General features: G+C 70.4%; 3 protein-coding genes across 4 annotated transcripts in view; 2 read left to right on the top strand and 1 right to left on the bottom strand.

The window, feature by feature from the left end:
- The first annotated feature begins 1,068 nt into the window (after nucleotides 1-1,068).
- Nucleotides 1,069-6,399, top strand: MRPL52 (mitochondrial ribosomal protein L52). Of its 2 annotated transcripts, none has more exons than XM_089774250.1 (5): nucleotides 1,069-1,408; nucleotides 1,512-1,587; nucleotides 2,269-2,336; nucleotides 5,124-5,188; nucleotides 5,584-5,817. In XM_089774250.1, the coding sequence occupies exons 1-5, from the start codon at nucleotides 1,093-1,095 to the stop codon at nucleotides 5,644-5,646; spliced, it is 588 nt and encodes a 195-aa protein (XP_089630376.1). In that variant the 5' UTR covers nucleotides 1,069-1,092; the 3' UTR covers nucleotides 5,647-5,817. The 2 variants fall into 2 exon arrangements, with proteins under 2 accessions (XP_089630376.1, XP_089630375.1); XM_089774249.1 differs by lacking the exon at nucleotides 5,584-5,817 and adding an exon at nucleotides 6,235-6,399 and having other exon boundaries at nucleotides 1,078-1,408.
- A 3,024-nt stretch (nucleotides 6,400-9,423) lies between these two features.
- Nucleotides 9,424-20,559, bottom strand: MMP14 (matrix metallopeptidase 14). The gene is made up of 9 exons (XM_089774132.1): nucleotides 20,411-20,559; nucleotides 19,150-19,272; nucleotides 18,456-18,763; nucleotides 16,412-16,573; nucleotides 16,169-16,329; nucleotides 15,431-15,569; nucleotides 14,055-14,205; nucleotides 13,857-13,972; nucleotides 9,424-12,586 (listed from the first exon to the last, which is right to left on the bottom strand). The coding sequence occupies exons 1-9, from the start codon at nucleotides 20,464-20,466 to the stop codon at nucleotides 12,258-12,260; spliced, it is 1,545 nt and encodes a 514-aa protein (XP_089630258.1). The 5' UTR covers nucleotides 20,467-20,559; the 3' UTR covers nucleotides 9,424-12,257.
- LRP10 (LDL receptor related protein 10) overlaps nucleotides 20,474-21,980 on the top strand; it is a 20,204-nt gene continuing 18,697 nt past the window's right edge. The window contains 1 exon segment of the mRNA XM_089774158.1: nucleotides 20,474-20,495. Coding sequence (XP_089630284.1) covers nucleotides 20,474-20,495 — 22 coding nt within the window.

Here is a 21,980-nt window from a genome sequence, read left to right on the forward strand (position 1 = left end):
TGCACCCTGCAGGCCTCCTCCACCCGCAGTGCCCTCCCACCGGCAGCGTTCCCGGGTGGCGAGCTTCCCCCGACAGTGCCTGCCGCAGCAGGGCCGCCGTGCCGCACACTTGCCCCGACAGTCTCCGTGCTCCATGGGGATGTTCCCCTGCTCCCCAGAGAGCCAGGGACCAGACCCAGGGGTGTTCCCCAAGGAGGCTCATTAGCATCCTCATTAATAATTACCCAGAGGTGAACAACCAAATGAGCGGAGCCATTGTGATGTGACCTCTGACCCTGACTTTGCCCTCCCCCCCCCTCACCGACAAGGGCTGGGCCGGGGGCCGGAAAGGGACCCAGGGAGCCCTGGCAGGGCCGGCCTGGCCGGCTGGGAGCAAAGGCCTGTCCAGGCCCAGAGCAGCCAGGGACGGACACGGGGCCATGAGCCGGGGTCTGGGGCCGGGACCCGATTGCTCAGTAGCCAGCACGGGACCCGGCCTGTGCGTCCAGCCATCCCAGGCTTTTCCGGCACCGTCCCCTGGCAGGGAGTTCCACAGGTTAACGCCGCCGGACCGGGGCCTGCCGCCCCCGCTGCAGCTCGGAGGCCCCGTCTGCGTCCCCGGCCCAGCCAGGCAGGACCTTCCGGCTCCCACCCCCCCGCCCCGGGCAGGGCCTAGGCTGAGACTGGGCACAACTCAGTGCATCCGGGGCGCGGGGAGGAGATTCCGCCAATTGACCCTTCTGCGCTGCCGTAGGCAAGTGCTTTCAAGATGGCGTCACCCACAAGTCACGTGCCAATATGGCCGCGGCCGCACGGCGCCTGCCGTACATCCGCTTCCAAGATGGCGGCGCCTTTCAATCTCCCTTAGCAAGATGGCGGCGCCCATTCGGGTCGGTACGAACAATGGCGGCCCCCATCTGAAATCAAGATGGCGGCGCCCATTAGCTCCGTACGCAAAATGGCGGCCCCCATCTGCAATCAAGACACCAATGGGACCCGCCCTCCCTGAAATCCCGTTCCCACGAGAGCGACCTCATGGGGACCCTTCACCAAGATGGCGCCGCCCACCGCCTCCTCAGTAACATGGCGGCGCCCTGCCCGCCGCGCGCCAAGATGGCGGCCCCCCTGGGTTCCAAGCCCTGCCGCGGCTCCGGAACGTCTGGCCGCCAGGTGGCGGCCTCCTGCGAGGCGGGCCAAGGCCCGCCCCCTCCTTCCGTACAAGATGGCGGCGCCCGCCCTGGCGACATCCAAGATGGCGGCCCCCGCGCGTACGGCGGCTGCCACGTCCGCACCCGGGCCCCATGGCGCCGCCCGCAGGGCGCGCCCATGTCCGACATGGCGGCGCCCACCCGCCGCACTGCGCATGCGCGGCCCCCACGTGCTGCCGCCGCTGCCGTCCCGATGGCCGCGCCGCTCGCGCTCCGGCTGGGTAGGGAGCGGGGCGCGGGGGGCGGGGCCAGGCTGGGGGCGGGGCCTGGGGCGGGGGGCGGGCCCCCTCACAGACCCCCCCTCTAACCCCCCTTTCCCCGCAGCGCCGCGCCTGGGCCCCGCCCCCCGCCGGATGCACCTGGGGCCCCCCCGCCCCGCCCTGGGGCGCTGGAGAGAGGGGTGAGCGGGGGGGGGCTGGGGGGGAGAGCGGGGGGATGTGGGGGGGGGGGGGGGCTGGAGAGCGGGGGGATTTGGGGGGTCGGGGGGGGCTGGAGAGCGGGGGGATTTGGGGGGTCGGGGGGGGCTGGAGAGCGGGGGGGATGTGGGGGGCGGGGGGGCTGGAGAGCGGGGGGGATGTGGGGGTCGGGGAGGCTGGAGAGCGGGGGGGATGTGGGGGGCGGGGGGGCTGGAGAGCGGAGGGATGTGGGGGTCGGGGAGGCTGGAGAGCGGGGGGATTTGGGGGGTCGGGGGGGGCTGGAGAGCGGGGGGGATGTGGGGGGGCGGGGGGGGCTGGAGAGCGGGGGGATGTGGGGGGGCGGGGGGGCTGGAGAGCGGGGGGGGATGTGGGGGGCGGGGGGGCTGGAGAGCGGGGGGGATGTGGGGGGGCGGGGGGGCTGGAGAGCGGGGGGGATGTGGGGGGCGGGGGGGGCTGGAGAGCGGGGGGGATGTGGGGGGGCGGGGGGGCTGGAGAGCGGGGGGATGTGGGGGGGCGGGGGGGGCTGGAGAGCGGGGGGGATGTGGGGGGCGGGGGGGGCTGGAGAGCGGGGGGGATGTGGGGGGCGGGGGGGGCTGGAGAGCGGGGGGGATGTGGGGGGTGGGGGTGCTCTGGGCCCCCTGTGACCCTCCGTCTCTCTGCCGCAGGCTGGGCCTGGCCCCCGGGCCCCAGGGCTACGGGCCCCTGCGGGATCTGCCTGACTGGTCCTTCGTCGGTGAGTCGCCCCCTCTCCCCGCGCCCGGCCCCTCGCCCTGCCTCTGCGCGGGCAGTGGGGGTCAGTGGTTAGAGCAGGGGGCTGAGAACCCAGACCCCTGGGCCCCCCCGTGGGCAGTGGGGGTCAGTGGTTAGAGCGGGGGGCTGAGAACCCAGATCCCTGGGCCCCCCCGTGGGCAGTGGGGGTCAGTGGTTAGAGCGGGGGGCTGAGAACCCAGACCCCTGGGCCCCCCCGTGGGCAGTGGGGTCAGTGGTTAGAGCGGGGGGCTGAGAACCCAGATCCCTGGGCCCCCCGTGGGCAGTGGGGTCAGTGGTTACAGCGGGGGGCTGAGAACCCAGACCCCTGGGCCCCCCCGCGGGCAGTGGGGGTCAGTGGTTAGAGCGGGGGGCTGAGAACCCAGATCCCTGGGCCCCCCGTGGGCAGTGGGGGTCAGTGGTTAGAGCGGGGGGCTGAGAACCCAGATCCCTGGGCTCCCCCGTGGGCAGTGGGGTCAGTGGTTAGAGCGGGGGGCTGAGAACCCAGATCCCTGGGCCCCCCCGTGGGCAGTGGGGGTCAGTGGTTAGAGCGGGGGGCTGAGAACCCAGATCCCTGGGCCCCCCCGTGGGCAGTGGGGGTCAGTGGTTAGAGCGGGGGGGTGAGAACCCAGATCCCTGGGCCCCCCCGTGGGCAGTGGGGGTCAGTGGTTAGAGCGGGGGGCTGAGAACCCAGATCCCTGGGCCCCCCCGTGGGCAGTGGGGGTCAGTGGTTAGAGCGGGGGGCTGAGAACCCAGATCCCTGGGCCCCCCCGTGGGCAGTGGAGGTCAGTGGTTAGAGCGGGGGGGTGAGAACCCAGACCCCTGGGCCCCCCCGTGGGCAGTGGAGGTCAGTGGTTAGAGCGGGGGGGTGAGAACCCAGACCCCTGGGCCCCCCCATGGGCAGTGGGGTCAGTGGTTAGAGCGGGGGGCTGAGAACCCAGATCCCTGGGCCCCCCCGTGGGCAGTGGAGGTCAGTGGTTAGAGCGGGGGGGTGAGAACCCAGACCCCTGGGCCCCCCCGTGGGCAGTGGGGGTCAGTGGTTAGAGCGGGGGGGTGAGAACCCAGATCCCTGGGCCCCCCCGCGGGCAGTGGGGGTCAGTGGTTAGAGCGGGGGGGTGAGAACCCAGATCCCTGGGCCCCCCCGCGGGCAGTGGGGTCAGTGGTTAGAGCGGGGGGGTGAGAACCCAGACCCCTGGGCCCCCCCGCGGGCAGTGGGGGTCAGTGGTTAGAGCGGGGGGCTGAGAACCCAGATCCCTGGGCCCCCCCGTGGGCAGTGGGGTCAGTGGTTAGAGCGGGGGGGTGAGAACCCAGATCCCTGGGCCCCCCCGTGGGCAGTGGGGGTCAGTGGTTAGAGCGGGGGGCTGAGAACCTAGATCCCTGGGCCCCCCCGTGGGCAGTGGGGGTCAGTGGTTAGAGCGGGGGGGTGAGAACCCAGATCCCTGGGCCCCCGCGTGGGCAGTGGAGGTCAGTGGTTAGAGCGGGGGGGTGAGAACCCAGATCCCTGGGCCCCCCCGTGGGCAGTGGGGGTCAGTGGTTACAGCGGGGGGGTGAGAACCCAGACCCCTGGGCCCCCCCGTGGGCAGTGGGGGTCAGTGGTTAGAGCGGGGGGCTGAGAACCCAGATCCCTGGGCCCCCCCGTGGGCAGTGGGGGTCAGTGGTTAGAGCGGGGGGGTGAGAACCCAGACCCCTGGGCCCCCCCGTGGGCAGTGGGGGTCAGTGGTTAGAGCGGGGGGCTGAGAACCCAGATCCCTGGGCCCCCCCGTGGGCAGTGGGGTCAGTGGTTACAGCGGGGGGCTGAGAACCCAGATCCCTGGGCCCCCCCGCGGGCAGTGGGGGTCAGTGGTTAGAGCGGGGGGGCTGAGAACCCAGATCCCTGGGCCCCCCCGTGGGCAGTGGGGGTCAGTGGTTAGAGCGGGGGGGCTGAGAACCCAGACCCCTGGGCCCCCCCGTGGGCAGTGGGGGTCAGTGGTTACAGCGGGGGGCTGAGAACCCAGATCCCTGGGCCCCCCCGTGGGCAGTGGGGGTCAGTGATTACAGCGGGGGGCTGAGAACCCAGACCCCTGGGCCCCCCCGTGGGCAGTGGGGGTCAGTGGTTACAGCGGGGGGCTGAGAACCCAGATCCCTGGGCCCCCCCGTGGGCAGTGGGGGTCAGTGGTTACAGCGGGGGGCTGAGAACCCAGATCCCTGGGCCCCCCCGTGGGCAGTGGGGTCAGTGGTTAGAGCGGGGGGCTGAGAACCCAGACCCCTGGGCCCCCCGGTGGGCAGTGGGGGTCAGTGGTTAGAGCGGGGGGCTGAGAACCCAGATCCCTGGGCCCCCCCGTGGGCAGTGGGGGTCAGTGGTTAGAGCGGGGGGCTGAGAACCCAGACCCCTGGGCCCCCCCGTGGGCAGTGGGGTCAGTGGTTACAGCGGGGGGGTGAGAACCCAGACCCCTGGGCCCCCCGGTGGGCAGTGGGGGTCAGTGGTTAGAGCGGGGGGGTGAGAACCCAGATCCCTGGGCCCCCCCGTGGGCAGTGGGGGTCAGTGGTTAGAGCGGGGGGCTGAGAACCCAGACCCCTGGGCCCCCCCGTGGGCAGTGGGGGTCAGTGGTTACAGCGGGGGGGTGAGAACCCAGACCCCTGGGCTCCCCCGTGGGCAGTGGGGTCAGTGGTTAGAGCGGGGGGCTGAGAACCCAGACCCCTGGGCCCCCCCGCGGGCAGTGGGGGTCAGTGGTGACAGCGGGGGGGTGAGAGCCTGGGGTAGGTTTCGGGTCACTAACTTCTCGGCTCCCCCCAGACGGGCGCCCCGCCCCGCCCTGGAAGGGGCAGATCCGCCGGCAGCAGGAAGACGAAGCCTTCGCGGTAAGTGGGGGGCCGGGCTTCCCTGCTGGCATGGGGAGGCAGTGTGGTGAGTGGTTAGAGCAGGGGGTGGGGGCAGGACTCCCAGGTGTGGGGGGGGGCAGCGGGGCGAGTGGTTAGAGCAGGAGGCAGGGCCTGGACTCCTGGGCGGGGGGAGGGCAGTGGGGTGAGTGGTTAGAGCAGGGGGGCGGGGCTGGGACTCCCAGGCACAGAGGGCAGCAGGGCTAGTGGTTAGAGCAGGGGGCGGAGGTGCAGCGGGGTGAGTGGTTAGAGTGGGGGGCAGGGCGGGTGGCTGGCACAGGGGGCAGCGGGGCGAACGGTTAGAGTGGGCGGGGGGGGCGGGCGGCTGGCGCGGGGGAGCGGGCGGCTGGACCTCCCCTGACCGTGTCCCCCCCCAGCGGCGCGTGGCCATGCTGAGCGGGGAGCTGGCGCGGGGGGGCAGGCGGCTGGACCCCCCCTGACCGTGTCCCCCCCCAGCGGCGCGTGGCCATGCTGAGCGGGGAGCTGGCGTGGGGGGGCGGGCGGCTGGACCCCCCCTGACCGTGTCCCCCCCCAGCGGCGCGTGGCCATGCTGAGCGGGGAGCTGGCGCGGGGGGGCGGGCGGCTGGACCCCCCCCTGACCGTGTCCCCCCCCAGCGGTGCGTGGCCATGCTGAGCGGGGAGCTGGCGCGGGGGGGCAGGCGGGGGGGCGGGCGGCTGGACCCCCCCTGACCGTGTCCCCCCCCAGCGGCGCGTGGCCATGCTGAGCGGGGAGCTGGCGCGGGGGGGGGCGGGCGGCTGGACCCCCCCTGACCGTGTCCCCCCCCAGCAGCGCGTGGCCATGCTGAGCGGGGAGCTGGAGCGGGGGGGGGGCGGGTGGCTGGCGCGGGGGGGCGGGCGGCTGGACCCCCCCTGACCGTGTCCCCCCCCAGCGGCGCGTGGCCATGCTGAGCGGGGAGCTGGAGCGGGGGGGGCGGGAGGCTGGCGCGGGGAGGCGGGCGCAGGGGGGGGCGGGAGGCTGGCGCGGGGGGGCGGGCAGCTGGACCCCCCCTGACCGTGTCCCCCCCCAGCGGCGCGTGGCCATGCTGAGCGGGGAGCTGGAGCGGGGGTGGCAGCGGTGGCAGGACCAGCAGCGCCAGCAGCAGGAGGCCACGGAGAGCAAGAAGCGGAACCGGCTGCAGCCCAAGGGGGGGGCCCCACGGCGCCCGCCCCCCCAATAAACCTCCTGAGCCCTCCCACTGCCTCCGAGAGCTGCACTCGCGCCGGGGGGGGAACCTGGGGGAGCACGAGCCTCATGTCGCCCCTCCCCCCCTCGGCAGGACGTGACCCCCCCCCCACTGCAGGAAACAGCGGGGACGGGAAAACGAGTCACCTTCCTGCCTGCCCCTCCCGCTGACCCACCGCCCCTGCCCCCCAGCCTGCCTGCCCCTCCCGCCGACCCACCGCCCCTGCCCCCCAGCCTGCCTGCCCCTTCATCTCCCCCCACCTTGCTGGCCCCTCACTCTGACCTCCTTCCCCCACCCTGCTGTGCCCCTTGCTCCTGCCCCCTGCTCCCCAGCCCGGCCGTGCCCCTCGCTGTGACCCCCTTCTCCCGCCCCTCCCCAGCCCGGCCCTGCCCCTCGCTGTGACCCCCTTCCCCCGCCCCCCCCAGCCCAGCCCTGCTCCTCGCTGTGACCCCCTTCCCCCCCCCCCCCAGCCCGGCCCTGCTCCTCGCTGTGACCCCCTTCCCCCGCCCCCCCCAGCCCGGCCCTGCCCCTCACTGTGACCCCCTTCCCCCGCCCCCCCAGCCCAGCCCTGCTCCTCGCTGTGACCCCCTTCCCCCGCCCCCCCCAGCCCAGCCCTGCTCCTCGCTGTGACCCCCTTCCCCCCGCCCCCCCCAGCCCAGCCCTGCTCCTCGCTGTGACCCCCTTCCCCCCCGCCCCCCCAGCCCGGCCCTGCTCCTCGCTGTGACCCCCTTCCCCCGCCCCCCCAGCCCGGCCCTGCCCCTCACTGTGACCCCCTTCCCCCGCCCCCCCCAGCCCAGCCCTGCTCCTCGCTGTGACCCCCTTCCCCCCCCCCCCCCAGCCCGGCCCTGCTCCTCGCTGTGACCCCCTTCCCCCCCCAGCCCAGCCCTGCTCCTCGCTGTGACCCCCTTCCCCCCCCAGCCCAGCCCTGCTCCTCGCTGTGACCCCCTGCCCCCGCCCCCCCCAGCCCGGCCCTGCTCCTCGCTGTGACCCCCTTCCCCCCCCCCCCCAGCCCGGCCCTGCCCCTCACTGTGACCCCCTTCCCCCGCCCCCCCAGCCCAGCCCTGCTCCTCGCTGTGACCCCCTTCCCCCGCCCCCCCCAGCCCAGCCCTGCTCCTCGCTGTGACCCCCTTCCCCCCGCCCCCCCCAGCCCGGCCCTGCTCCTCGCTGTGACCCCCTTCCCCCCCCAGCCCAGCCCTGCTCCTCGCTGTGACCCCCTGCCCCACAGCCCAGCCCTGCTCCTCGCTGTGACCCCCTGCCCCACAGCCCCTGCTGTTGCTGTTTTCCAAGTGTTTCCTGGCGGAGGAGCAGGCGGAATTGGGGAAGATGAACCCCCCCCCCCCGCCGCCCTGCCCCCTCTCAAGGGTTTGGTCTGCAGACTTGGGCAGTGGGAGCTTTGGGCTGGGGGGTGGATCCATCCCCTCCCCCCCCTTAAAGGCTCCAGCTGTTTTGCAATCCCCCCCCCCCCCCCCCGGTAATTGCTTCCAGATGTGGGGCCACCGCTGCGGGTGACTTCATCGCCTGGGCGCCGCGCCCGGCTCACGGGACTGGGGGAAGGCAGCCAGCCCTGGGGGAGGGGCGACTGGGCGAGCCACCAGCCCCCCCCGTGCCCGGCCTGCCCCCCCGGCTCTGGCGCAGGGGCCTGAGTCCGGCCGGAACCTCTGGAGATCGGAAAAGGGGAAACCGCGGCGAGAGCCACGTCACGGTGTCTGCACCGCAGGGCCCGCGCCGGGCGACTCATCGCCCACGGCCCTGCCCCCCGGCCCTGCCGACCCCCCCAGCACGCAGGCCCTGCCCCCCGGCCCTGCCGACCCCCCCAGCCCGCAGGCCCTGCCCCCCAGCCCTGCCAGACCCCCCCACCCCAGCACGCAGGCCCTGCCCCCCGGCCCTGCCGACCCCCCCAGCACGCAGGCCCTGCCCCCCAGCCCTGCCAGACCCCCCCACCCCAGCACGCAGGCCCTGCCCCCCAGCCCTGCCAGACTCCCCCACCCCAGCTCGCAGGCCCTGCCCCCCAGCCCTGCCGACCCCCCCCCAGCCCGCAGGCCCTGCCCCCCAGCCCTGCCAGACCCCCCCACCCCAGCACGCAGGCCCTGCCCCCCGGCCCTGCCGACCCCCCCAGCACGCAGGCCCTGCCCCCCAGCCCTGCCGACCCCCCCACCCCAGCACGCAGGCCCTGCCCCCCAGCCCTGCCAGACCCCCCCACCCCAGCACGCAGGCCCTGCCCCCCAGCCCTGCCGGCCCCCCCCAGCCCGCAGGCCCTGCCCCCCAGCCCTGCCAGACCCCCCCACCCCAGCACGCAGGCCCTACCCCCCAGCCCTGCCGACCCCCCCACCTCAGCACGCAGGCCCTGCCCCCAGCCCGCAGGCCCTGCCCCCCAGCCCTGCCAGACTCCCCCACCCCAGCACGCAGGCCCTGCCCCCCAGCCCTGCCGACCCCCCCACCCCAGCACGCAGGCCCTGCCTGCCAGACCCCCCCACTCCAGCACGCAGGCCCTGCCCCCCAGCCCTGCCCGACCCCCCCCACCCCAACCCGCAGGCTCTGCCCCCCAGCCCTGCTGGGCCCCCTGACCCGCAGCCCCTGCCCCCCAGCCCTGCTGGGCCCCCCGACCCGCAGCCCCTGCCCCCCAGCCCTGCTGGACCCCCCGACCCGCAGGCCCTGCCCCCCAGCCCTGCCAGACCCTCCCACCCCGACCCGCAGGCCCTGCCCCCCAGCCCTGCCAGACTCCCCCACCCCAGCTCGCAGGCCCTGCCCCCCAGCCCTGCTGGGCCCCCCGACCCGCAGGCCCTGCCCCCCAGCCCTGCTGGGCCCCCCCAGCCCGACCCGCAGGCCCCACCCCAACCCGCAGCCCCTGTTCCCCAGCCCTGCAGGTGCCCCTCACTCCACACCTGCAGCCCCTGCCAGCCCAAGGTTGCCCCCCCCCAGCCTTGCTGGTGCCCCTCATTTCGACATGCAGGCCGCTCTTAGCCCAGCCCTGGGCAGCCCCCAATCTCTGCCCCTCCCCCTCCACCCTCCCCCTTTAGAAAGCTCACTCGTTAGTTTGCAAAACAAAATTTCAGTTTTTATTCGTTTTGATTTTTCTTTAAAAAACAAAAAACCCCGAAGCGTCCTCGTTTCCCCCGGTCTGGCTCCGCCTGCTTGCACGCACGAGACCCTGGAGCCGCTTCCAGCAGGCCAGGAGCGAGCGCTGGGAGGACACGCGGAGCCTCCTTCTGTGTCTCGAGGTCTCCCCGAAACGGGGGCTTGTTTATTCCCAGCAGTGGAAGGAGAAGAAAAGCTGGAATGTCGCAATTGAGTCCCTGGGGAAACGGCTCGAGTCACACAACACCATCCCGCGAAACCACAAGGTTGTGTAAAAACGCCGGCTGCTTACGAAACTCCCCCTGGGTGTGCGCTGCCAGTCGGGACAGAGCCAATCCACACTTCAGCTCCTTTGTGTGCACCCTGCAGCGGGCGGGGCGCGCCCAGCGAGGGTGGATTTCGGGAGGGCTGACTTACAAGGTATTCGTTGGGAACTACTCAAGAAGGAAGGTGGCCATTTTTCCTCCCATGTTTTTAGTCCGGGAAATGGCTTCTTACGAATGTTTCACAATTCGTAGTAAAACGGAGCCGAGGAAATTCAGCACCTTCTCCAAAAGAGCAGAAAAGCCCAAACTGTCCTCACCCAAATGGCTGTTTCTCTTCGAGAGGGAAAATGCCGGGTTATTGAGCAATGAAAACACGGCTTGCTGCTTCAGTGCGCCTGGCACCGGTTTCCTTAGGGCCAGCCAAGCGCTTTGGAAATATTAGCGGGATGGAAGGCAGATCGCTCCTTGGGAGCCGATAAAAATGCTAAACAATTCTTGGGGTGTTTAAACTCCCAAACCAGAGTTTTGAAGGGAGAATTTAGGGGTTCATTACAGTTCCCTGCTGAAGAGAATTAGAAAATGGAGTGACTTTTAATGACAATCAGTAATGAATAGCCAACTCATTGCTAATAAACACCTTGAGAAGCTGCAGTGCGAGTCTGTTAACTTTCCTCACGCTCTAGAGCTGCGTCTACACTGGCGCGATCTTGCACAAAAACACGCTCAGGTCTGGCTACACTTGCGGTAAAGCGTATTTGCGCAAGATCATGCCAATGTCGCCGTAGCCCAGAGGTTTGAAAACAGGGAAAGTTGCTCACACACACACACACACCCCGCAAGTGTGTGGAAACGCAATTACTGGCATTCCACTTCAGTTTCCCCGGGGGGAAGGGACTGGAAATTCCTGCCCCGTGCAGGCTGACAGAAATTCCCCTGCAGGGTGGATACCTCGTCCGCGAAAAGCGGAGGAATAAGAAATCCTCGGAAGCGGGCATTTCTGGGAAGAGCGAAATCGCAGGACTAAAAGCGTGGGAGTGTTACTGGCCCCTGGGTCCCCAAGCGATGCCTAAAGCCCTCGTCTCCATTACCCACTTCCCCAGAACGGAGCGCAGCGACACACTGGAAACCCGAACACCCCACCTCACAGAGAGACTGACTCCTGCGCTTTCCAAACATCCGGGTGCAAATCGCTCCGGGGCGGGGGCGGAACCGGGCCCTGGCCCCGGCCAGCGGGACTTCAGGCGCAGGCACCCACCCGCGCCCCAATACAGCCCATCCCCCGCGAATACGCTGGTCTCGGTTCATTGCCTTTTCTATCGAATAATTAAGTTTTTTATTAAAAAAAATTATACATAAAAAATAACAAATAACCCCCCCACACACAACACCCCCTGAAACTGGAAAGAGGGGGAGACCCCCAAAATTTGACCCTTGTTCCGCCAAACCAGCCCCTTCACCTGGGCCCCACGCTTCACCCGTGGCCAGCCCCCCAAGTGGGGGCCAGCCACACCCCCAGCCCCGGCGCTACACCCCTAGATTCTCTCCTAAGCAGAGTGTATGGGGTTGCCTCCATTTGGCTCTGCCCCCCAACTACCTCATGCTGCGTCCTGCTCATTTTCCCATCATCCCCTGCTCCTCGATCTGTCGCTCTCCCCCTCATCTACATAGCCCCGCCCATTGGTCTGACGCAGCTACCCACTGGACTGCGCAGTGACCGTCATCTGCATAGCCCGGCCCACTGGAATGCAAAAGCCCTTTTATTTGCATAGCCCCGCCTATTGGAATGCAAAGCCCCCTCCTCTGCAGAGAGCCAGCCATTTTAGTGCTAAAGCCCCGCCCCTCCCTAAAGCTCCACCCCCATCGGTCCTATGGCTCCGCCCCCTCTCTGTGGCTTCACCCGCCCCTGGGTTCCCAAGGCCCCGCCTAAAGTACCTGAGGGCCAACCAGGGGCCTCCGTTCCACAGATGGCCCCGCCCCCTTTGGACACAGACCAATGGGAGACTCAGCCCAACTCAACCCGCCAAAGAGGGAACATGGAACCAAGCTGATTGGCTGCATCGTATGCCCAGGATTGTGGGGGTGGGGGAGGAGCCTGCTTGACCTGTGGGTGGAGTCACACTGGCCTCTCCCATTGGCTTTCCCCTGGTGAGGCGAAAGTTGAGAGGGCATAGGGGAAGCAGAAAGGCCTGAACTTTGACCTTTCCCCAGAGGTCAAAGGACACATGGTCACACGAGGGGAGGGGTCACTGAGCGTGCTCAGCACGCTCGGGGAGGGGGAGCAGGAGGGAAGGTTCCCAAGGGGGAGGGGCCAAAGGGAAGCCCTGACCCTTCACATCTTGTCCTGCAGGGAAGGGGAGGAGCTTCAGGGGAGGAACCAGAGAGAAGCCCCGCCTCTCCCACCTGGTCCAGCAGGGGCACTGGCTGTGCAGCAGGGGGCGGCGCCGGGGGGAGGAGCCGGGGGAGCCCCGCCCCTCGTGCTTTGTCCGGGAGGGGCGGGGCAGGGGCGGGGCCAGGGAGCCCCGCCCCTCACACCTTGTCCAGCAGGGAGCGCTGGCAGTGCAGCAGCCGCTTGGGGGTGCCGCGGAGCTTGAAGACCAGGACGGCAGCGCCCAGCGCCAGGGCACAGAGCAGCAGCAGGACGGGCACCACCACGGCGGCCACGCCCCCCGTCCCGCCCCCGGCCTCGTCCACCTCGATGACGATGACCTCGGTCTCCTCCCGCTCCTCGTCCTCGCGCCGGCCGCCCCCGCAGCCCAGCCAGTCCCGCAGCGCCGACTTGGGGTACCCCGGCTCCACCCGCAGCTGCTGGTTGTTGAATTTCCAGTACCGGCCGCCCTTGTAGAAATAGGTGAAGGCTGCAGGGACAGACGGACGGACACGGGGAGAGCCGGAGAGAGAGATGGGGAGAGACAGACGGCCACATGGACACCGGACCAGATGGGAAGTGACCGGTGCATGGCCAGACGTGGGGACGGACCCAGAGACAGACGGACGCAGGGACAGACAGACCCAGGGACAGACGGATGGGAGGAGACAGACGGACGCAGGGACAGACAGATGGGAGGAGACGGACGGGAGGAGACGGGTGGACACAGGGCCAGACGGACCCAGGGACAGACAGACGGGAGGAGACGGACGGACACAGGGCCAGACGGACGGGAGGAGACGGACGGACGCAGGGCCAGACGGATGGGAGGAGACGGACGGACACAGGGACAGACGGATGGGAGGAGACGGACGGACACAGGGACAGACGGACGGGAGGAGACGGACGGACGCAGGGCCAGACGGATGGGAGGAGACGGACGGACACAGGGCCAGACGGACGGGAGGAGACGGACGGACACAGGGCCAGACGGATGGGAGGAGACGGACGGACGCAGGGCCAGACGGATGGGAGGAGACGGACGGACGCAGGGCCAGACGGACGGGAGGAGACGGACGGACACAGGGACAGACGGACGGGAGGAGACGGACGGACGCAGGGACAGACGGATGGGAGGAGACGGACGGACACAGGGCCAGACGGACGGGAGGAGACGGACGGACACAGGGACAGACGGACGGGAGGAGACGGACGGACGCAGGGACAGACGGATGGGAGGAGACGGACGGACACAGGGCCAGACGGACGGGAGGAGACGGACGGACACAGGGACAGACGGACGGGAGGAGACGGACGGACGTAGGGCCAGACGGACGGGAGGAGACGGACGGACGCAGGGACAGACAGACGGACGGGAGTAGACAGATGGACACAGGGACAGATGGACCCAGGGACAGACAGACGGACGGGAGTAGACAGACGGACCCAGGGCCAGACGGACCCAGGGACAGACGGACGGACGGGAGGAGACAGACGGACGCAGGGCCAGACGGACAGACGCAGGGACAGACGGACGGACGCAGGGCCAGACGGACCCAGGGCCAGACGGACGGACGGGAGGAGGCGGGCAGAGGCCCCGACAGGAACAGCCGGACCGGGGCGGGGGAGGGACAGACGGGGAGTGGCAGGAAGAGGGGGACAAAGCAGAGACTGGTTAGTGGGGCCCTTCGAAGCCACCTGACCTCACCCCGCTCCCCGTAATGTCCGAACCCCCCCCGCCCCCCATGTCTGCGCCGTACCTTCATCGCTGCCCATGAAGGCCCCGCGGGGCGACTCGGGGACACCCTCCCAGACGGCGACGTTCTTGGGGTACTCCTCGTCCACCTTGCGGCTCTCCTCGTTGAACCGGTAATACCTGTGGGGGGAGTGGGGCTCAGAACGGGGGGGGCAGCGGGGGGCCGAGGGGGAGGGGGGCCCGGCGGGGGCCTGGCACTGACTTGCTGCCCCGGAAGAAGTAGGTTTTCCCGTTGGGCATCCAGAAGAGGGCGGCGTCGATGCGATCGGTGGGGAGCCCCCGGCCCAGCTCCCGCAGGGGCTTGGGGTACCCCGGCTGCAGGACGGCCTCGTCGAACACCCAGTGCTTGTCGCCTGTGGGGCGGGGGGCCCGGTCAGTCCCCTGTCCGCTCGGCCCCCCACCGGCGTCCCGTCCCCCCCCGGCGGCATCCTGTCGCCCCACGGGCGTCCTGACCCCCCCACCGGCGTCCTGACCCCCCTGGCGTCCTGACCCCCCCGCGGGCATCCTGTCCCCCCTGGCGGCATCCTATCACCCCACAGGCGTCCTGACCCCCCCACCGGCGTCCCGTCCCCCCCGGCGGCATCCTATCGCCCCCCCGGCGTCCTGACCCCCCCGCAGGCATCCTGTCCCCCCTGGCGGCATCCTATCGCCCCACAGGCGTCCTGACCCCCCGGCATCCTGACCCCCCCGTGGGCATCCTGTCCCCCCTGGCGGCATCCTATCGCCCCACAGGCGTCCTGACCCCCCGGCGTCCTGACCCCCCCGCGGGCATCCCAACCCCCCCACCAACATCCTATCGCCCCCCCGGCGTCCTGACCCCCCGGCGTCCTGACCCCCCCCCCCCCCGGGCATCCCAACCCCCCCACCAACATCCTATCGCCCCACAGGCGTCCTGACCCCCCCACCGGCGTCCTGACCCCCCTGGAGTCCTGACCCCCCCGCGGGCATCCTATCGCCCCCCGGCGTCCCGTCCCCCCCGGCGGCATCCTATCGCCCCCGGCATCCTGACCCCCGGCGTGACCCCCCGGCATCCTGACCCCCCCGCGGGCATCCCTACCCCCCCACCAACATCCTATCGCCCCACAGGCATCCTGACCCCCGGCGTCCTGACCCCCCCGCGGGCATCCCAACCCCCCACCAACATCCTATCGCCCCCCCGGCGTCCTGACCCCCCCGGCGTCCTGACCCCCCCGCGGGCATCCCAACCCCCCCACCAACATCCTATCGCCCCACAGGCATCCTGACCCCCCGGCGTCCTGACCCCCCCCCGCAGGCATCCCTACCCCCCCACCAACATCCTATCGCCCCACAGGCATCCTGACCCCCCGGCGTCCTGACCCCCCCACAGGCATCCCGTCCCCCCTGGCGGCATCCTATCCCCCCCACCAACATCCTATCGCCCCACGGGCATCCCGTCTCCCCGGCGTCTCTTCCCCCCCCCCCCCGGCATCCCATCCCCCCCAGACGGCCATCTCCGTCCCCCCTCCCCACCGGCCGGCGTCCCATCTGGTCTCCAGCATCCCCCCATCCCCTCCCCCCGCCCAGCGCCCCAGAGGGCGAAGGCTCCCGTCCCGGTACCTTTGAAGAAGACGAATTTCCCGTCCTTCCGCTCGTAGGCCGTGTTGATGGAGGCCGGGAGGCCGACCCAGAACTGGCCGATGGGCAGTGGGTACCCGTCCATCACCCGGCCGCTCCGCACACGCCAGAACCAGCGCTCCTGGGCCGGAGAGAGTCTCAGTGCTCGGCCGGCGCCCCTCGGCCTGCCCCACGGCCTGCCCCTCGGCCTGCCCCACGGCCCTGCCGGCACCTCTCGCCCTGCCCCACGGCCCTGCCCCTCGGCCTGCCCCACGGCCCTGCCGGCACCTCTCACCCTGCCCCACGGCCCTGCCGGCACCTCTCACCCTGCCCCACGGCCCTGCCCCTCGGCCTGCCCCACGGCCCTGCCGGCACCTCTCGTCCTGCCCCACGGCCCTGCTGGCACCTCTCGCCCTGCCCCACGGCCCTGCTGGCACCTCTCGTCCTGCCCCACGGCCCTGCCCCACGGCCCTGCCAGCACCTCTCGCCCTGCCCCACGGCCCTGCTGGCACCTCTCGCCCTGCCCCACAGCCCTGCAGCACCTCTCGCCCTGCCCCACGGCCCTGCCAGCACCTCTTGCCCTGCCCCACGGCCCTGCCAGCACCTCTCGCCCTGCCCCACGGCCCTGCCAGCACCTCTTGCCCTGCCCCACGGCCCTGCCGGCACCTCTCACCCTGCCCCACAGCCCCTGCCCCACAGCTCTGCCAGTGCCCCCCACTCCCGCCCCACAGCTTCCCCCACCTTGAAGACGAACATCTCCCCGCGCAGGACGGCGATGGTGTCGAAGTTCCCGTCGCAGATGTTGGGGCCGTACGGGGGGTTGTCAGGCCGGTCGGGCACGTGGGGCCGGACCGTGGTGCGGGGCACCGGGGGCAGCTTGGTGGGGGCCCCTGCCTGGCTCCCTGGGCAAAGGGAAGAAGCGGGTTAACGGCCGGCGTGGGGGTCGGGGGGGGCGGGCAGGGGGCTCGGGGGTGGGGGTCCCACCGTAGAGCTGCTGGATGCCGCGCCGGTCGTCGTCCGGCAGCACGAAGTTCTCAGTGTCCATCCACTGGTAGAAGGGGGCCATGATGGCCGAGGGGTCGTTCGAATGCTCCAGCCCCAGCGCGTGGCCCAGTTCGTGCACAGCCACCAGGAAGATGTCGTTCCCTGGGAGAGCGGCAGGGTCAGTGGGTGGCCATGGCCACTGAGGAACGGGGACGTCACCAGCACCGGGGAACAGGCACGTCACCAGCGCCACGGCCACCGGGGAACAGGCACGTCACCAGCGCCACGGCCACCGGGGAACGGGGACGTCACCATCGCCATGGCCACCAGGAAACATGGGATGTCACCATCGCCACGGCCACCGGGGAACGGGCACGTTACCAGCGTCACGGCTACCGGGGAATGGGGACGTCACCAGCGCCATGGCCACCAGGGAACGGGGATGTCACCGTCGCCACGGCCACCAGGAAACATGGGATGTCACCATCGCCATGGCCACCAGGGAACGGGGACGTCACCAGCGCCACGGCCACTGGGGAACGGGGATGTCACCGTCGCCACGGCCACCAGGAAACATGGGATGTCACCATCGCCATGGCCACCAGGGAACGGGGACGTCACCAGCGCCACAGCCACCGGGAAACGAGGACGTCACCAGCGCCATGGCCACCAGGGAACGGGGATGTCACCATCGCCACGGCCACCGGGGAACGGGGACGTCACCATCGCCACGGCCACAGGGAACCATCGCCACGGCCACCGGGGAACGGGGATGTCACCAGCACCACGGCCACCGGGGAACGGGGACGTCACCAGCGCCACGGCCACCAGGGAATGGGGACGTCACCAGCGCCACGGCCACCGGGAAACGGGGACGTCACCAGCGCCACGGCCACCGGGGAACGGGGATGTCACCAGCGCCACGGCCACCGGGGAACGGGGACGTCACCGGCGCCACAGCCACCGGGGAACGGGCACGTCACCAGCGCCACGGCCACCGGGAAACGAGGACGTCACCAGCGCCACGGCCACCAGGGAACGGGGATGTCACCAGCACCACGGCCACCGGGGAACGGGGACGTCACCAGCGCCACGGCCACCGGGAAACGGGGACGTCACCAGCGCCACGGCCACCGGGGAACGGGGACGTCACCAGCGCCACGGCCACCGGGGAACGGGCACGTCACCAGCGCCACGGCCACCGGGGAACAGGGACGTCACCAGCGCCATGGCCACCGGGGAACAGGGACGTCACCAGCACCACGGCCACCAGGGAACGGGGACGTCACCAGCGCCACGGCCACCGGGAAACGGGGACGTCACCAGCGCCACGGCCACCGGGGAACGGGGACGTCACCAGCGCCACGGCCACCGGGGAACGGGCACGTCACCAGCACCACGGCCACCGGGGAACAGGGACGTCACCAGCGCCACGGCCACCGGGGAACAGGGACGTCGCCAGCGCCACGGCCACCGGGGAACGGGCACGTCACCAGCGCCACGGCCACCGGGGAACAGGGACGTCACCAGCGCCACGGCCACCGGGGAACAGGGATGTCACCAGCACCACGGCCACCGGGGAACAGGGACATCACCAGCACCACGGCCACCGGGGAACGGGGACGTCACCAGCGCCACGGCCACCGGGGAACAGGGACGTCACCAGCACCACGGCCACCGGGGAACGGGCACGTCACCAGCGCCACGGCCACTGGGGAACGGGGACGTCACCAGCGCCACGGCCACCGGGGAACAGGGACGTCAGCTGGAGGACACCCTGCCTCTCTCTGGGAACGGGTCCCCATGTTCGAGGCCCCCCAAGTCTCTTGGGAATGGGACCCGCGGAGGGCTGGCGGGGGGCCAGGAATGGGGCCCAGGTCATGTCCCCGGGAGGGGGCACTGCTCTGGTCCCCGGGCCCGGCTGGCTAAGGTAGGTGGGCAGTCCCACGGGGCAGAAAGGGGAAGCGGACCCGTGACCGGGGCTGAGTCAGTGAGTCAGGGGAGGGGAGTTTCCCAGCGTCTCCTGCCCTCCCCCCCATCTCACCGTTGAGGTCGTCGTTGCGGACGGTCCAGGGCTCGGCCAGGTCGAAGTGGGTGTCGCCGCCAATGTGGGGGCCGGGGAAGTAGGCGTGGGCCAGGAAGCCGCCCTCGCCGTCGAAGGGGGTGCTGTCGCCGTGGAAGCCCTCGGCGAAGAAGATCATGATGTCGGCCTGGGGGGCCCGGCCCTGGTGCACGTGGGCGTAGGGCACCTCGCGGAAGCGCAGCGGCGTGGCCGCCGCCCACACCTCGAAGGCCCGGCGGATGGCCTGGAACGTGGCCGCCTCGCCCACCTTGGGGGTGTAATTCTGGATGCTGGGGGGCGGGGGGAGGGGGCAGCCTGGGTCAGACCCACGTGCCCCTCCCCCGGCACTGCCCCGTGGCCCCTGCGCAGCCTCCCCCACCCCACGTTTGCTGCCCCACGGCCCCCACAGGCCTGTCACTCCCTCCCAGCAAGGCCCACCCAATGCCATGGCCTCTCCAGTATCCACTCAATGCCCCACAAAGCCCCCAGCACATGTCCAATGCCCCCAGACCCACACACCCCACAGGCCAGTCACTACCCCAAAGATCCCTCAGCATGGTCTCCCAGCACCCACTCAACTCCCTGTGTCCCCCGCCAGCCCTCTCAGCACCCACCCAATGCCCCATGCCCCCCAGTGACCCCATTGCCCCATGCCCCCCCAGGCCTGGCCCCTCACCAGAAGCTGATCTCGTTGTGCTGCCATTTCAGGCCCTGGATGGCGTAGCGCCGGCGCCGCACGTTGGCCTTGATCTCAGCCCCGAACTTGTCCGGGACGCCGCAGCGGGGCCGCTTCATGGCCCTGGTGGGGGGAGGGGAAGGGTGAGCGGGGGAGGGGCCAGGTCGTTGCCCCTGGGACTAGAACACAGGTGTCCGCCCCCTGCCCTCCGTGAGCCTGCCAGTGTGCGGCCGTGGGGTAACCCCCTGCTCGCCGAATGGCGCAAAGCTCCTCCCCTGTCCTGCCTCTGCTCCGTGGCTAAAATGATGCGCACCAGTTTGGGAAAATCCTTATGGGGAACATCCATCGGTGCCCAACCCCCATTGACCCCTCATGGGGCTAGAACCAACGTCCATCGGTGTCCAACTCCCATTGACCGCTCATGGGGCTAGAACCAACGTCCATCGGTGTCCAACTCCCATTGACCGCTCATGGGGCTAGAACCAACGTCCATCGGTGCCCAACCCCCATTGACCGCTCATGGGGCTAGAATCAACGTCCATCGGTGTCCAACCCCCATTGACCCCTCATGGGGCTAGAACCAACGTCCATCGGTGTCCAACCCCCATTGACCCCTCATGGGGCTAGAACCAACGTCCATCGGTGTCCAACCCCCATTGACCCCTCATGGGGCTAGAACCAACGTCCATCGGTGTCCAACCCCCATTGACCCCTCATGGGGCTAGAACCAACGTCCATCGGTGCCCAACTCCCATTGACCCCTCATGGGGCTAGAACCAACGTCCATCGGTGCCCAACTCCCATTGACCGCTCATGGGGCTAGAATCAACGTCCATCGGTGCCCAACTCCCATTGACCCCTCATGGGGCTAGAACCAACGTCCATCGGTGCCCAACTCCCATTGACCCCTCATGGGGCTAGAACCAACGTCCATCGGTGCCCAACTCCCATTGACCCCTCATGGGGCTAGAACCAACGTCCATCGGTGCCCAACTCCCATTGACCGCTCATGGGGCTAGAATCAACGTCCATCGGTGCCCAACTCCCATTGACCCCTCATGGGGCTAGAACCAACGTCCATCGGTGCCCAACTCCCATTGACCGCTCATGGGGCTAGAACCAACGTCCATCGGTGCCCAACTCCCATTGACCGCTCATGGGGCTAGAATCCAACGTGCTTGGGACCCACTGAGCCCTGAGGACATGCCCACTGGCAGGCGGGTTCCCTGGAGGCAGCTTTCCAGGGCACGGGGGGACCCACCTGATGGTTTCGTCGTCGGCGGTGCCCGTGATCTGCAGGCCGTAGAAGCGCTGCATGGCGGCGATGGCGGCTGACAGGGACTGGGGTGAGCGCTGCGTGTGGGTCCGCAGGTCGCCGGGGGGGAGGTAGCCATAGTGCTGCAGCCAGGCCTGGGGACAGGGAGAGTCAGGGGGGTCCAGAGACCCACCCTCACACAGTCCCCACACCAACCCATCCTCCACCCCCACACAGTGCCCCCGCCCACATCTGCCCCACACCAACCCATCGCCCACCCTCACACAGTCCCCACACCAACCCATCCTCCACCCCCACACAGTCCCCCCGCCCACATCTGCCCCACACCGACCCATCCTCCACCCCCACACAGTCCCCACACCAAACCATCACCCACCCCCACACAGTCCCCCCGCTCACATCTGCCCCACACCAACCCATCTCCCACCCCCACACAGTCCCCCCGCCCGCATCTGCCCCACACCAACCCATCGCCCACCCCCACACAGTCCCCCCGCCCACATCTGCCCCACACCGACCCATCCTCCACCACCACACAGTCCCCACACCAACCCATCACCCACCCCCACACAGTCCCCCCGCCCACATCTGTCCCACACCGACCCATCCTCCACCCCCACACAGTCCCCACACCAATCCATCCTCCACCCCCACACAGTCCCCCCGCCCGCATCTGCCCCACACCAACCCATCGCCCACCCGCACACAGTCCCCACACCAACCCATCCTCCACCCCCACACAGTCTCCCCGCCCACATCTGCCCTACACCGACCCATCCTCCACCCCCACACAGTCCCCACACCAACCCATCCTCCACCCCCACACAGTCCCCCCGCCCACATCTGCCCCACACTGACCCATCCTCCACCCCCACACAGTGCCTCTGTCCCCATCTGCCCCACACCAACCCATCACCCACCCCCACACAGTCCCCCCTCCCACATCTGCCTCATCAACCCCATCCTCCACCCATACATACAGTCAGCCCCATCACCCACACAGGCCCATTGAGACCTACCCTGCACCCCTGCTCTGACCCCGGCCCCCCAGCTCAAAATTATCACCTTATACCCCACCCCAGCAAAAGCCCTGAATCCATGCCATGACCCAGCCCCCCACCCCACCATGTGCTCTGTCACCCAGGGTTGTGGGGCAGAGGCTGCAGGGCGGGAGTGAGGGGCCCCGGCAGGGCTGGGGGGCAGGGCAGCGGGTGAGGGGCCCCGGCAGGGCTGGGGGGCAGGGCGGCAGGATGAGGGGCCCCGGCAGGGCTGGGGGGCAGGGCAGCGGGGTGAGGGGCCCCGGCAGGGCTGGGGGGCAGGGCGGCAGGATGAGGGGCCCCGGCAGGGCTGGGGGGCAGGGCAGCGGGGTGAGGGGCCCCGGCAGGGCTGGGGGGCAGGGCGGCAGGATGAGGGGCCCCGGCAGGGCTGGGGGGCAGGGCAGCGGGTGAGGGGCCCCGGCAGGGCTGGGGGGCAGGGCGGCAGGATGAGGGGCCCCGGCAGGGCTGGGGGGCAGGGCAGCGGGGTGAGGGGCCCCGGCAGGGCTGGGGGGCAGGGC

The sequence above is a fragment of the Pelodiscus sinensis genome, chromosome 30 (assembly GCF_052426305.1).
Source record: "Pelodiscus sinensis isolate ZL-2025 chromosome 30, ASM5242630v1, whole genome shotgun sequence".
NCBI lineage: Eukaryota > Metazoa > Chordata > Testudines > Trionychidae > Pelodiscus > Pelodiscus sinensis.

Bases quoted from the DNA above. Each gene is read 5' to 3' on its own strand.
- MRPL52 (XM_089774249.1), top strand. From the start codon at position 1,093: ATGGCGGCCCCCCTGGGTTCCAAGCCCTGCCGCGGCTCCGGAACGTCT. The intron at 1,588-2,268 runs GTGAGCGGGGGG...TCTCTGCCGCAG, and splicing joins CTGGGGCGCTGGAGAGAGGG to GCTGGGCCTGGCCCCCGGGC. The intron at 5,189-6,234 runs GTAAGTGGGGGG...GTCCCCCCCCAG, and splicing joins AGGAAGACGAAGCCTTCGCG to CGGCGCGTGGCCATGCTGAG.
- MMP14 (XM_089774132.1), bottom strand. From the start codon at position 20,466: ATGCAGCGCTTCTACGGCCTGCAGATCACGGGCACCGCCGACGACGAA. The intron at 14,206-15,430 runs GTACCGGGACGG...CCCGCCCCACAG, and splicing joins GAAATTCGTCTTCTTCAAAG to GCGACAAGCACTGGGTGTTC. The intron at 13,973-14,054 runs GTCAGTGCCAGG...CTCCCCCCACAG, and splicing joins TACTTCTTCCGGGGCAGCAA to GTATTACCGGTTCAACGAGG.